This window comes from Acipenser ruthenus, chromosome 24, assembly GCF_902713425.1.
Source record: "Acipenser ruthenus chromosome 24, fAciRut3.2 maternal haplotype, whole genome shotgun sequence".
NCBI lineage: Eukaryota > Metazoa > Chordata > Actinopteri > Acipenseriformes > Acipenseridae > Acipenser > Acipenser ruthenus.
The window spans coordinates 19,892,723-19,907,108 of NC_081212.1; the positions used below are offsets into that span (position 1 = coordinate 19,892,723).

The window sequence follows — 14,386 nt, forward strand, 5'->3', positions numbered from 1 at the left end:
ATCTTGAGTGTCAAATACACTTCTTCATGTTTTTTATAGGAAATGCTGCCTATGTGCCCTCAGGTGTCATAACATATTTATAAGCTGTCTGTATACTTGTAGGGCATTCACTCTCCTGAATTTCACTCGGTATATCATTATATCCATTTATGTATTTATTTTTTGCTTTGCCTCTTTAGGTGAGCGCCCCTTTCCGTGCACCTGGCCCAACTGCAGCAAGAAGTTTGCCCGATCGGACGAGCTTGCCCGCCACTACCGCACCCACACCGGGGAGAAGAAGTTCGGCTGCCCCCTGTGTGAGAAGCGCTTCATGCGCAGTGACCACCTGATGAAGCACGCCCGGCGCCACTCCGATTTCGAGCCTGGCATGCTCAAGAGGCCCCACAGCGCTGGCACCCGCACGGGCTCCCTCAGCGACTACAGCCGCTCGGATGCTTCCAGCCCCACCCTCAGTCCAGCCAGCTCGCCTTAAGCCCTCCTTGCACTGGACGCCCGCACTTTTGCCTCGGCCCGACACTTATGTTGCACATTTTGTGAGCACCCCTCTGCTGTTAATCTGCTTACTGTACTGTACTGCATACGTAGCTGCCTAATATTAGTGCAATCTCTCGGGCAAATACTCTCCAACCTCTCCTGGCTGATTCTGGATGTATTTCTAGCTCTATAACTGTAGTGCTTTTGTTTTTTTTTTGTTTTTTTTTTCCTGTTTTATAACTTTGCTTCAGAGATCTGTTAAAGGTATATTTAAATGTATTTTAAACAAACAAACAAACAAACAAACAAAAAAAACAAAAAAAATAATCATGTCTACACCTCAGGATAACTTATAACTGATTGCACAATACAAGCATCACTTTACTCTTTGAAATTCAGCTGTGTTTGAATTTTGTTCCCCTCTCAGGGATGGCCTATCATGTTGAAAGAATGAACACAATGAAGATACACCCTTACTACAGCCTTACAGTCAACAAGATTTGCACTCTTGACCTTTTTTTTTTAAATTATTTTTTGTTTAGTTATAGTTAGTTTTCATGCTGTCGAGGAAAACTAGCACTAGAATTATTATTAAGTTAACCCAAGGGTTTTTCATATTAGAAATAATACTTACCAGACAAAAGTGGGGGACTAAAGGAAATAAAGGACCACTTGCTGATACTTTTGCGACTGGAAATAACACACATAGACCATTTTTATTTTCATTTCAACAAAACATTTCTCTGCGCCCAAGAGATTCGGTTCAGGCTTGTGGCAACCCAAACCACAATGCCTTGACACAGGTCTATATGGCATTTAAAGGGAATTCCTTCGCTCTGTAAGGAATCATAGGTTAAACAATGGTCTATTTTCATTTGTAAAAGCTGACAAACCTGATCAAATTTCTGCCTGTTGGAAAGCAGCTGTTTCATAGTTTTAAAACATACAAATGAAATGCTTTTTATTACTGGGAAGGAGGGGAGACCTTATTCATCAGACTAGCCGAACAATCATGTTCCCTTTTCTACAAGAATCCGCTGTACTTGAATATTAGTCTAGCACTGACTTTCATTTCGTTTTCCTGTGCACATCTCTACCTTTGGTTTTGCAGGTGTTGAACAGGACCATCTGTAGAATTATCCTACTCAACTACTACTACTACTACTACTAGCTTCTTAATCAACTTTGTTGGGTCACTGCTAGCATTTGTAAATACCTGTATCCCACAAGGAATAATTTACAGCAACAAAGAGGAATTTAAGTTTTAAAGCTACTGATTTCTGCTTTTCATGCAGCAGGAATTCAAAATCTAAAGCCAAAAGGAAGGCATGATGCAATTTTATTAAATTTGCAAAAGCAGTGCCAAATCATTACAGCTTTCTGACTCATGCTAATTTGTTGTTCTCTCTCCCCATCAACTTGTTGGAAAAAAAATAAATAAATCAGTGAATTAATTAATGAAGGTACCCCTCAGGCATGAAAAATTGATTGCTTTGGCTCAATGCTTGCAGAAAAAAGTTATAGAGAATGAAGGGGAAGGAATGAAGGAGAAGGTAATTGTTGCCAAGACGAGTATATGAAACCTTTCTCAGTGCTTCATTAACTACAAGGAAAAATGTGGGAATTCTATTAATTATTTACAGTAAAATACTTTTTTGTTTTTGTTAAAGGAGTTAATTTTCTTACCTCTTAGCACTAACAAAATTGTCCCTCGTCTAACAAAATTAACAAAATTGCTAACAAAATTGTCCCTCTCTTTTGCTTGTATTTTACACTTCAATTTGGAATATGCAGATATTTCAAAGACAACGCTTTAGAAGTAAGTTACTGCTGCATGTGACCTAAAGAAGAGGAAATGATACCAGAAAGAAACCGTTTAAATAAAAAAAACGATCTGTAGATCCTGAATTTAAGAGGAGAACAAGCAAAATAATAGGGAGATCTTCAATGCTAGAAAAGAGGGATAATTTTGCTCATTTAAAGAACGTGTAAACCTTTGCTTATGAGGGGCGGAATGAAGGAATGTCCAGTACAGTGTCTACACACAAAGGAAAAATAATAAAATATAAAGCACATCACAGGCCTATTCAAATTAGCATCTAATTTGGCATAACTGTGGTGGTTGTTTTGTCACAGAGGAACATGGGAAAGGATTACCTTTCAATCTGATTGATTAACAAGGGGAATGAGTGACTCTCATTTTGTTGGTCTGAAAAAATAACACATCACCCCTTCTCCTTGGTTTTTCGAGGACCAATATGACTATACACTGCTATATGATTTATTCTATACGGTACTTTTATAATACGCTGTAATCACAAATGCTTTCAGACAGGATGATTCGATCACAATAGCATTAAATGGCTGATATGGTGAGAAGGATACATGGAGTCAGTAATGGAATAGAATACCAGTCATTCAAAAGGAATTTAGTTTTGGAAACTATCAAACAGCAGCTTTCAAACCATGACCATAGACGCCTGAATTCTAAATTTGCTTCTGTACAAATGCAGGTAGTGTATTTGCCCTAGAGAGTACTGTTCAAGGTTTTAAAAAAGTGAAATATTTAGTGGATGCATAGTACATATACTTTTTACTGTCAACAAGTCTGTGAATTAACAGAATTGTGAAAGGACCTTCGGTGCAAACAGATTTGTTCTGATAAGAATTTGCTCTCTGGGTCCTTAAGGTGTTGGTGAGTCTAGGCGGTCAGGGCCTGCCAAGTCCCCACTGCTATTGTGGTGCTGCATGCCCTCGTTAGAGACAGGAGAGAAGTGGGAATAGTACCTCAGCTGTAAACTGAGAGGAATGCTTCTCATGAAGGAAGCAGGTGTGAGTGTGTGTGTGTGAATGGGCTGCCATGTCTGTGTGCCTCCCCCAAGGGCCTCTCCTCTGGGCCACCAAAAGGCACATAATCAGCTCTTTTATTTCTGTTTTATAAGTCAACTCCTCTTACAAAAATATACTGCAATAAACTGCAGCATGACACAGCATTTAATAGCACAGTAATGTTGTGTTGCTCTCTGGTGAAGTAATACTGCAGGAGAAACGCCAACAAGAGTATGCTTGTGTCCTAATTACCATGTATCTTATCTAGAACCTTTGGTCCCATAGCCAATGACTTCAGGCCCCATGGCTATAAACCAGTTTGATCTAGAAAACAAGACACTGAAGGCAGTCCTTGATAGTACAAGCTAAGGGAATTATTCCAGGAATGATGAAAGGAGGAACAAACTGGAATATGAAATCCTAGTCCTCAGATCAAACTGATCCCAAAGCAGACTTGGTGGGCACTGTTCAAATCCAGCTACAGACTCTCACAATTTGACAGTTATTAGACTGTTTCTTCGTGTGTCTTCAAATACCTCTTTTCTTAAGTGTTTTGAAATTCTTTTTAGATTGGTATTTAAACTCAGCTCAGTAACACTTTACAAGTGGGCTGGAACGAGGCTGTTCATATGACAAATTGATCATGAATTGATGATAGCTTCTTTGGAATTCAATAGGAAATACTGTTTTAGTTCATCAAATACTTTTTGCAAAGAAGTTTCCCGTAATTAACCCATACGTATCCTTTCAGAATATCACCATTTCAAAAAACAGCATATTGGGTGTTGTTGCTTAGTCTGCATTAAAGCAAGTCTTTTTGTAACCGTAGAAACAGCAGCCACAGTGTTTTCAACTGTTAGCCTTTTCACTGGTTGAATATATAGTTCAGCAATATGTCCTTTTAATGTAGGTATTCACACAACAGAGAACTACATTTTGACTCCAGACTTGCAACAGACACTTTATTTTTTATCAGCATTTTAAGTAATGGGCATTATGGGCCTTTTTCGCAAAACTTTACAGACCGGTTTAAGTAATATTTTTTAAGGCCTGCTTTTTATAGAGTGTTTATGAATATTAATTTGTAATTTAATAAATCAAATATGCTTTAAAAAACATTTCTTAACAAAACAATTCTCTAAAATGGTCCTTTGTGAATTGGGCCCTGTATTTCAGGTGGTCCTTTATTCCCCCTTGGGTAGTTCTAATAGGTTCTTGTTTATTTAACAGCTACAGTGTTTCAGGGGGGTGTACCATGTATCCAAGTATATATTATTATTATTATTATTATTATTATTATTATTATTATTATTATTATTATTTTAATAAAAGGCCTATCCGCTTTCAGTAGGGAGCTGTCACGAATGAACAGAAATGCAAAAATTGACTGAAAAGAGATGGGTATTTTCTTTTAAAATCTAATGTATATGTGTATTTTATATTTACCTGTTGTTGGTTTATCATACAATTTCTAGGTCAGTATGAAATCTGGGGAAACACTGTTTTTATTTTGTGTTTTGTAACTTACAATTTGTCTACTGGAGAAGCCATTTTGGCAGCATGCTGAGTGGTTTCAATGCATTTGACAGTATCTCGCTGGGTTACCAACATGAAACGGTAAACAAACCCAAACCCAAGTTGTGCCACCTTCTCCTGAAACTAAAACTCCCTTTTTGAAGCTACTTATTGGAGGGGTTGCTAAGGCTTATGACAAAGAAAGGAATTCTCCAAGCTTTTAAATTTAGGCAACTATTTTCTTGTTATGCTTTTTTTATGGTTTTTTTTTTTTTTTTTTTTTTGTAAATGTGTATTCAATAGCTTTGATCAGATTTAATCCACTTCATACTGTATTCAGTATACTCCGAGACCATAGCATTGTGAAGTAGTATAGCGCCTTCTCATTTTTATTGGCTAGGTAAAAAAAAAAAGAGGGCCCAGGAGTTATATGTTTGTACAGGATAACACATGTATTTGGTTAATACAACAAGACTCCAGTTTACCATGCTTAAATCAAATTTGATGACCATTTCTTTCTCTTCCCAAGCTCGCTTTCTGAAGCAAAAACAGTTTGAATTCTGGTTTTGGTCTGCAAATAGTGGCCACACAAATTTTAGTCTATTAGTGGTGCTGCACCCCTCATCCCAGCACAGTAATATAATCGGTGAAATTAACTTTTTACTCTGAGACGACAAGGAATGTGCACAACCTTACACTCAGCTACTTAGAAGGTCTGAAAGGATTTTTTAAATGGACTCTGCCCTCAGCTTTAACATTTTTTGTTTTATTTTACCAAAATAAATTCCCAAAACTTGCTTTAAAATGTCCCTGTATAGAATTTCTATAGATTTAACCTGTATTCGTATCCAATACATTCTGTTAGTTTACATCCTTATCATTATACACTTAAAAAAACAGAAGGGAAACCACATCAAAACAAGGGCAACAACTCAGGTAAGACCACTATTAAATGTATTTCTCTTAATGCTAGAAGTCTCAGAAACAAAATGTTAGAACTTGAAGCTACTGCACTAACAAGTAACTACGATGTGATAGGTGTTACAGAAACTTGGTTGTCTGAGAGTGATGGAGACGAATATAATATTAGTGGGTACACACTATATAGGAAAGACAGGCAGGACAGAAGAGGCAGAGGGGTAGCGCTGTACATAAGAAATAGTCTTGAAGCCCAGGTGTTAAATCAGGACAAAGAAAACAATGCAGAATCAATATGGGTCAGAATAATGGACACAAATTCAAAGGGCATAATAATAGGAGCATGCTATAGACCGCCAAATTCAGATGCTGAGCAAAATAATCTGTTGTACAATGACATTCGAAATGCGTGTAGAAAAGGAGAAGCCATACTGATGGGGGATTTAAACTTCCCCTGTATAAAATGGGAAAACCCGATGGGGGGCACGACGGACGAAATTGAAATGGTGGAAATGACAAATGACTGCTTCCTAACGCAATTTGTCAAGGCACCGACTAGAGGGGAGGCATGCCTTGACTTAGTCTTTTCAAATAATGAAGACAGAATAACTAAAACAGAGGTCAGAGAGCCATTGGCAAACTCAGACCACAACATGGTCTCATTTGAAATATTTTTTAAAACCCCAAAAGTAATGACTAAAGCTAAGGTTTACAATTTTAGAAAAGCAAACTACGAAGGTATGAAACAGAGACTAATAGAAGTAGATTGGAGTAAAATAGAGAAAACATCCACAGAAAAAGGATGGCTGTTTTTTAAAAATGTAGTACTAGAGGCACAAAACAATTACATCCCAAAAGTAGACAAATCTAAATCTAAAACAAAATGGCCAAAATGGTTTAATAGATCAATTAAAAAAAAATATTCAGCGAAAAAAGGCACTTCACAGAGCGTTTAAAAGGGACCAAAAACAAAGCACACAGAAAGAGTACTTGGAACTGCAAACACAAGTCAAAAACGAAGTTAGAAAGGCCAAGAGAGAGAAAGAAATCAATATTGCTAAGGGGGCTAAAACCAATTCCAAAATGTTTTTCCAATATTATAACAGCAAGAGAACATTCAAAGAGGAGGTTAAATGTCTAAGAGACACAAATGGCAAAATCATAGATGAAGAAAAAAAAATAGCAAATATATTAAATGATTACTTTTCACAGGTTTTTACAAAGGAGGACACGGACAACATGCCTCACATTTCGACTATAGTATTACAGCCTGTTCCTATCCAATTTTAAATAACTTTAGCATAACAGAGGCAGAAGTGTTAAAGGGACTAGGAGCTCTTAAAATAAACAAATCCCCTGGGCCAGATGAGATCCTCCCAATAGTACTCAAAGAAATGAAAGAAGTTATTTACAAACCGCTAACCAAGATCATGCAACAGTCTCTTGACACGGGTTGTACCGACAGACAGAAAATAGCAAACGTAATACCGATCCACAAAAAGGGAGACAAAACCGAACCAGGTAACTACAGACCAGTAAACCTGACTTCTATTATATGTAAACTTATGGGAACTATAATAAGATCCAAAATGGAAAATTATCTATATGGTAACAATATCCTGGGAGACAGCCAGCATGGTTTTAGGAAAGGGAGATCATGTCTAACTAACCTACTTGACTTTTTTGAGGATGCAACATTGAAAATGGATAACTGCAAAGCATATGACATGGTCTATTTAGATTTCCAGAAAGCTTTTGACAAAGTCCCGCATAAAAGATTAATTCTCAAACTGAACGCAGTAGGGATTCAAGGAAATGCATGCACATGGATTAGGGAGTGGTTAACAGGTAGAAAACAGAAAGTACTGATTAGAGGAGAAACCTCAAAATGGAGTGAGGTAACCAGTGGTGTACCACAGGAATCAGTATTAGGTCCTCTGCTATTCCTAATCTACATTAATGATTTAGATTCTGGTATAGTAAGCAAACTCTTTAAATTTGCAGACGACACAAAAATAGGAGGAGTGGCAAACACTGTTGAAGCAGCAAAGGTCATTCAAAATGATCTAGACAGCATTCAGAATTGGGCAGACACATGGCAAATTAAATTTAATAGATAAAAGTGTAAAGTATTGCATGCGGGCAATAAAAATGTGCATTATAAATATCATATGGGAGATAGTGAAATTGAAGAAGGGAACTATGAAAAAGACCTAGGAGTTTATATCGACTCAGAAATGTCTTCATCTAGACAATGTGAGGAAGCTATAAAAAAAAGGCTAACAAGATGCTCGTATATATATTGTGAGAAGTGTTGAATTTAAATCAAGGGAAGTAATGTTAAAACTTTACAATGCATTAGTAAGACCTCACCTAGAATATTGTGTTCAGTTCTGGTCACCTCGTTACAAAAAGGATATTGCTGCTCTAGAAAGAGTGCAAAGAAGAGCAACCAGAATTATCCCAGGTTTAAAAGGTATGTCGTATGCAGACAGGCTAAAAGAATTTAATCTATTCAGTCTTGAACAAAGAAGACTACGCGGCGAACTGATTCAAACATTCAAAATCCTAAAAGGTATAGACAGTGTCAACCCGGGGGACTTCTTTGACTTGAAAAAAGAAAAAAGGACCAGGGGTCATAAATGGAGATTAGATAAAGGGGCATTCAGAACAGAAAATAGGAGGCACATTTTTATACAGAGAATTGTGAGGGTCTGGAACCAACTCCCCAGTAATGTTGTTGAAGCTGACACCCTGGTATCCTTCAAGAAGCTGCTTGATGAGATTCTGGAATCAATAAGCTTCTAACAACCAAACGAGCAAGATGGGCTGAATAGCCTCCTCTCGTTTGTAAACTTTCTTATGTTCTTATGTTCTTATGAAATGTATAAGGTGACCATATGGCTCCTTGTTCAGTGGGGCAGTTTGGAGTAGTTCAGGCTTTTCAACTCACAACCCAGTGCATTCTGGTAAGTATAGTCCTGCTTCTCTTAAAGGTAAGAATGGTACCTGAGATGGGTAAAACTTACCAGAATGCATTGGGTTGCCATTTGAAAAGCCTGAACTGTCCCAGCTGAACACACAGCCATATGGTCACCTTAGAAATGTATGGGGTTTATGTTAAACATGGTCTGGCACTTAGAAGCCATTTTGGTGGTAGTTGTGTTTTTAATTCAAACTTAAAAAAAATAAACAGAAAACTGTGATCTAAATGAAAAACACTAGCTAATAATAATAATAATAATAATAATAATAATAATAATAATAATAATAATAATAATAAACAATTACCAAAAATCCGTGGATGAAAAAAATATTTAAAATATTTGAAGGTGCCACATTGTACTTAATTAAACACGTCTTTATTTCCATTACATTAAATAACAAACAAATACAAATTACAATAATACAAATTTGTCGGCACAAGAAATGCTCTAGTTTTGTAGGTGTGCGTGTGTTTTGTTATACGTATATACAGCACTGTGTATGTAGGATAGGGTATGTCTTTGTCCCTTGCATTTGGAATTCTTTGGCTTGACACAACTGGGATTTGTGTCTAACCAACCCATTGGGTTCAGGTGGGTCTAGTTTGAAACATTTAGAATGTAGAGTATGTTTCTATACAATAAACTTTGTATTGCAGTTGTGTGTGTCATAGCTCTACAAACCCGTAGATTTGAATCTTCTGTTCTTTTCAAAGTGAATGCATACCCATTCCAAAGGATTACATTTAATCTGTTTGCTGCTTTGCATTAAAGCAACTTGTCATTGTTTTTGTATTGTTTGTACTGTACATTTGACTGTGAGCAGTAGATTTAGGTACTTTTTAATTGCAGTTTTAACACATTTCTTACACTCTCCTTATCAGGTCGTTATTCTCTTTTTTTTCTATATTTGTTCTGTGTATTTGATTAAAAAAAATTTTTCTTTCATATATATATATATAATATAACTTTACCTATGTAGCAGGCTGGTCCGTTGGTTGGAAATCGAATAAAATACAATTAGAAGTTGGCTTAAAGGGAATTTTTTCAGTTAAATTATTGTTTTTTTAGATGTACAAAAACAGGCTTTTGATATTGGTTTAAAGGCACCATTTTTTTTTTTTTTTGGTTTGTTTAAAAAAAAAAAAAAAAAAAAAAAATTGCTACAATTTGATATTGTGATTGACGTGCTTGGTGATGTGCTGAAATAATGTTTTGGTAATAAAAATGATTTGATTGCAATGCAATGATTTTACCAGTCAGGTTTTTTTCAGGAATACAGATTACTGTAGTTATATAGTGTTTATTTTATAGGAAGTGTGACATGTCTATGTAACCAATATATGATTCTTTAAGGGAGTTAAAAAACTAACTCCTGTATTAAACAACAAAACATTTATAGTATCACAGCCTCTACTGGTACTATAGTTTAGATTACATTCAGACCTAGACTTCAAGTGGGAAGGATGTTAAAAGGAAAGCATCTCTGATTGTACTCCAGCTTTCATCTGTTAAACTTCTTTCTAATAAACTCATTGAGCTAATATGGCTATTCTACCAACTGAGCATGGGATTGTTAATGCCTGCCTTGTTCCATTATAGAATGCAATTTTAATTTAGAAACTTAAAACCACCCGAATGAAAAACAAAATGATTTCAAAGTTGTCTGTGCGTACCAACCAGCTTTCAAACGTTTACTGGCAGCTGAGAGTTTTTCCCATGTAAATGTATGAAATATATAAACTTACAATAATTTTGGCGGTTTAGAATCTGTATCACCGTGAGATAAACTGTGTAGAAATATAGATTGTTATATGACTAAGAAATACAGCATTACCGGTTTAAAATAAAAAAAGTGTAATTAATAAAGGGCCAGACATGGGAACTAATACAAGTCCTCCTAAAGTTTGTTGTGGGGTATGGTACTTAAGAGTACTATGAAAAGGATCTTTCACAATCCGAATAATCAATTTAGTGGTTTATTAATAACAAAAATAAATGCCCTACACAAACTGCATGTCTTTCCCCATGTTCTTTAATCTTCTTTAAATATCTTGCAAGCAGAATTGCTTATTACTTAACAATGAACAAAGCCTGCTTTTTAAGGAATTGTTTTATAATTTTGAATTCACCATGCGATGCCTGTTTTAGTGACCTGCCGGTGCTGCTGTTTTTTTTTAAATGTATGAAGCACCAGTGTTACTTGCTTTGTAATTTTAACTTCTGCTTTATGTGGGCCAGTTTTATTTTCCATAAAGACATCCAACGTGCAGTGTATCATATTTTTTCAATCAACCAAAATCACTACATTGAAGTATTACAGTTGTACAGTTCCATAGATTATATGTACATATAAATGTGCTGGTCTGTTGTTTCTCTGCTGTACCTTTTTATTATGTATGTATTTTTTACTTGGTAGATGATATATTGTGACTATGTCCTATGCAAAAGAAAATTAACAGAATTGTAAAATATTTTTTGTTGTCTTAACTTGTATGCATGAATTAGTGAAGTTTACATTTGGAAATAAATTCTTAAATAAGAAGATGTGTGTTCCTCTTTTTCTAAGGTGTTTGAAGGATATTTATTCATAAAATAATGAATGATGCCCCAGCCAGTCTGCTCAATTAAATGAGTTTATAACCAAGGATTTTAAATTCGTTATCTTAACTTTTCTCTTAACTGTTAGCATGATTATTTCAGGAACCCCATGTTTTTCATGTATAATATTAAATGTAGCGACTTTTTGATTTATGATTGTTTTAAGTTATGCATATGAGTTATAATGTTTTTTTTTCTGTAAATGCTTTAGTGTAATTAAGGTACGGATTGGATTTACAAAGACATTCACAAAGACAACCGTTTGAATTGTTTGTTTACTAGACTTAGAAGAAATTTTTAATTTCACTCAAAATGTTCAGATAACTTTTTAATGAGTAAATGTACTCAAAGCCCTTTCTCATTATAAAAAAACACAGCTTTGGAAAACCTGGCCTTTAATGAGAGAAAACTGAATGTGAAGCCCTACTTCACCTATGGGATTAGTGCAGCAGTTTTCCATAGGGGGGAAACCGGTTTTTAATGAAGCTCAGTTTCCCGAGGAGGGTTTTACTGTACCCAGGTGCTTTATTGTCCCCTGAACACCAGAGCCCCACTCTTCACTACCTGTAATTTACTGCAGTACAGGTGTGGCTCCTGTGTTTCCATGGAGTTCATGGCACAAGACAAAAGGGGCTTTGGTATGGATCCTGTGCTGTGCTGTGCTCTATACATCAGATACACTGGAAGGACACATCTTAGACTACTGTAGGTGGGTGTCGGAGGTCCCCTTCTGGGCTAGAAATGAGGACTGCATCTCCCTTTGTATAAATGGCATCCTAATTATTAAACGTGGAGATGGGAGATTTTGGGTGGGGTGTGAACTAGCACTTTGGAGCTTAAAATGACAGTTCAAACAGGGTTCCATTCTAGAGCTAGAGTGCGCACCAAGGTATACTTATTTATTGTAAGGGCTCTTCATTGAAACATCATTCAAGCTTGTCGATATCCAAAAGGTAAGCGAACAAACTTGGTGTCAATCATATACATCACCCACCTTTCAGGGTAACATCCAATAATAAAATAATTTTGATTCTGATTCGTTAAAACCAAGTTTAGCATTAATTGCCGCCTAGGTCCTTATTGGAACATTGTACCACAAAAGACAGAAGATAATTAATAAACAACCAACATTTTAATAAAAGCTTTTGATCCCTTAATATACAGCTCTATTCGTAGTGTGTGCCAATGCTCCGGTCCTGGTTCGAGGACTCAAATACCTACTACATATTATCCTGTAAGAAGCACTATCACCACATTAACATCACATGTGTAAACTCTGCAGTCAGTGTGCTTACTGAGACCATTTATCATCTTAAATAGTCAATAAAAATAAAAGGGAAAAGTGGGGCATGCATTGGAAGTATTATTTTCGTCACTGCTTTTCGCATATTGATCAGTTACTGGAAGTATTATAATTGCAATACATGGACTCGTATTTCCAGGAAATGTTGTCATTCTCACCAGCTCAACTAGATCTACTGAAAGGAAGTGAGACTGAAATTGACATATCATATCATTTTACACATTTTACTATAATAATCTATTAATAAAACATATCTAAACATGTTATTACTGTTTTAATATTATATTGCAAGTGGACAGCTTCAGTGAATGTAACCAGCATGCAGGGGTTATATAACCCTTCAAATATGAAGTCCCTACCTCAAATGGTGGTACAGTGCCTTGCAAAAGTATTCGGCCCCCTTGAACTTTGCGACCTTTTGCCACATTTCAGGCTTCAAACATAAAGATATGAAACTGTAATTTTTTGTGAAGAATCAACAACAAGTGGGACACAATCATGAAGTGGAACGAAATTTATTGGATTTTTCAAACTTTTTTAACAAATAAAAAACTGAAAAATTGGGCGTGCAAAATTATTCAGCCCCCTTAAGTTAATACTTTGTAGCGCCACCTTTTGCTGCGATTACAGCTGTAAGTCGCTTGGGGTATGTCTCTATCAGTTTTGCACATCGAGAGACTGAAATTTTTGCCCATTCCTCCTTGCAAAACAGCTCGAGCTCAGTGAGGTTGGATGGAGAGCATTTGTGAACAGCAGTTTTCAGTTCTTTCCACAGATTCTCGATTGGATTCAGGTCTGGACTTTGACTTGGCCATTCTAACACCTGGATATGTTTATTTGTGAACCATTCCATTGTAGATTTTGCTTTATGTTTTGGATCATTGTCTTGTTGGAAGACAAATCTCCGTCCCAGTCTCAGGTCTTTTGCAGACTCCATCAGGTTTTCTTCCAGAATGGTCCTGTATTTGGCTCCATCCATCTTCCCATCAATTTTAACCATCTTCCCTGTCCCTGCTGAAGAAAAGCAGGCCCAAACCATGATGCTGCCACCACCATGTTTGACAGTGGGGATGGTGTGTTCAGGGTGATGAGCTGTGTTGCTTTTACGCCAAACATAACGTTTTGCATTGTTGCCAAAAAGTTCGATTTTGGTTTCATCTGACCAGAGCACCTTCTTCCACATGTTTGGTGTGTCTCCCAGGTGGCTTGTGGCAAACTGTAAACGACACTTTTTATGGATATCTTTAAGAAATGGCTTTCTTCTTGCCACTCTTCCATAAAGGCCAGATTTGTGCAGTTTACGACTGATTGTTGTCCTATGGACAGAGTCTCCCACCTCAGCTGTAGATCTCTGCAGTTCATCCAGAGTGATCATGGGCCTCTTGGCTGCATCTCTGATCAGTCTTCTCCTTGTATGAGCTGAAAGTTTAGAGGGACGGCCAGGTCTTGGTAGATTTGCAGTGGTCTGATACTCCTTCCATTTCAATATTATCGCTTGCACAGTGCTCCTTGGGATGTTTAAAGCTTGGGAAATCTTTTTGTATCCAAATCCGGCTTTAAACTTCTCCACAACAGTATCTCGGACCTGCCTGGTGTGTTCCTTGTTCTTCATGATGCTCTCAATTTTTCAGTTTTTTATTTGTTAAAAAAGTTTGAAATATCCAATAAATTTCGTTTCACTTCATGATTGTGTCCCACTTGTTGTTGATTCTTCACAAAAAATTACAGTTTCATATCTTTATGTTTGAAGCCTGAAATGTGG

General features: G+C 36.5%; 1 protein-coding gene across 1 annotated transcript in view; it reads left to right on the plus strand.

The window, feature by feature from the left end:
• Positions 1-11,265, plus strand: part of LOC117429668 (Krueppel-like factor 13) — a 33,999-nt gene extending 22,734 nt beyond the window's left edge. Inside the window, exon 2 of the mRNA XM_058998605.1 lies at positions 180-11,265. Coding sequence (XP_058854588.1) covers positions 180-472 — 293 coding nt within the window. The 3' untranslated portion in view covers positions 473-11,265. The remainder of the gene's footprint in view (positions 1-179) is intronic.
• The last annotated feature ends 3,121 nt before the right edge of the window (positions 11,266-14,386 follow it).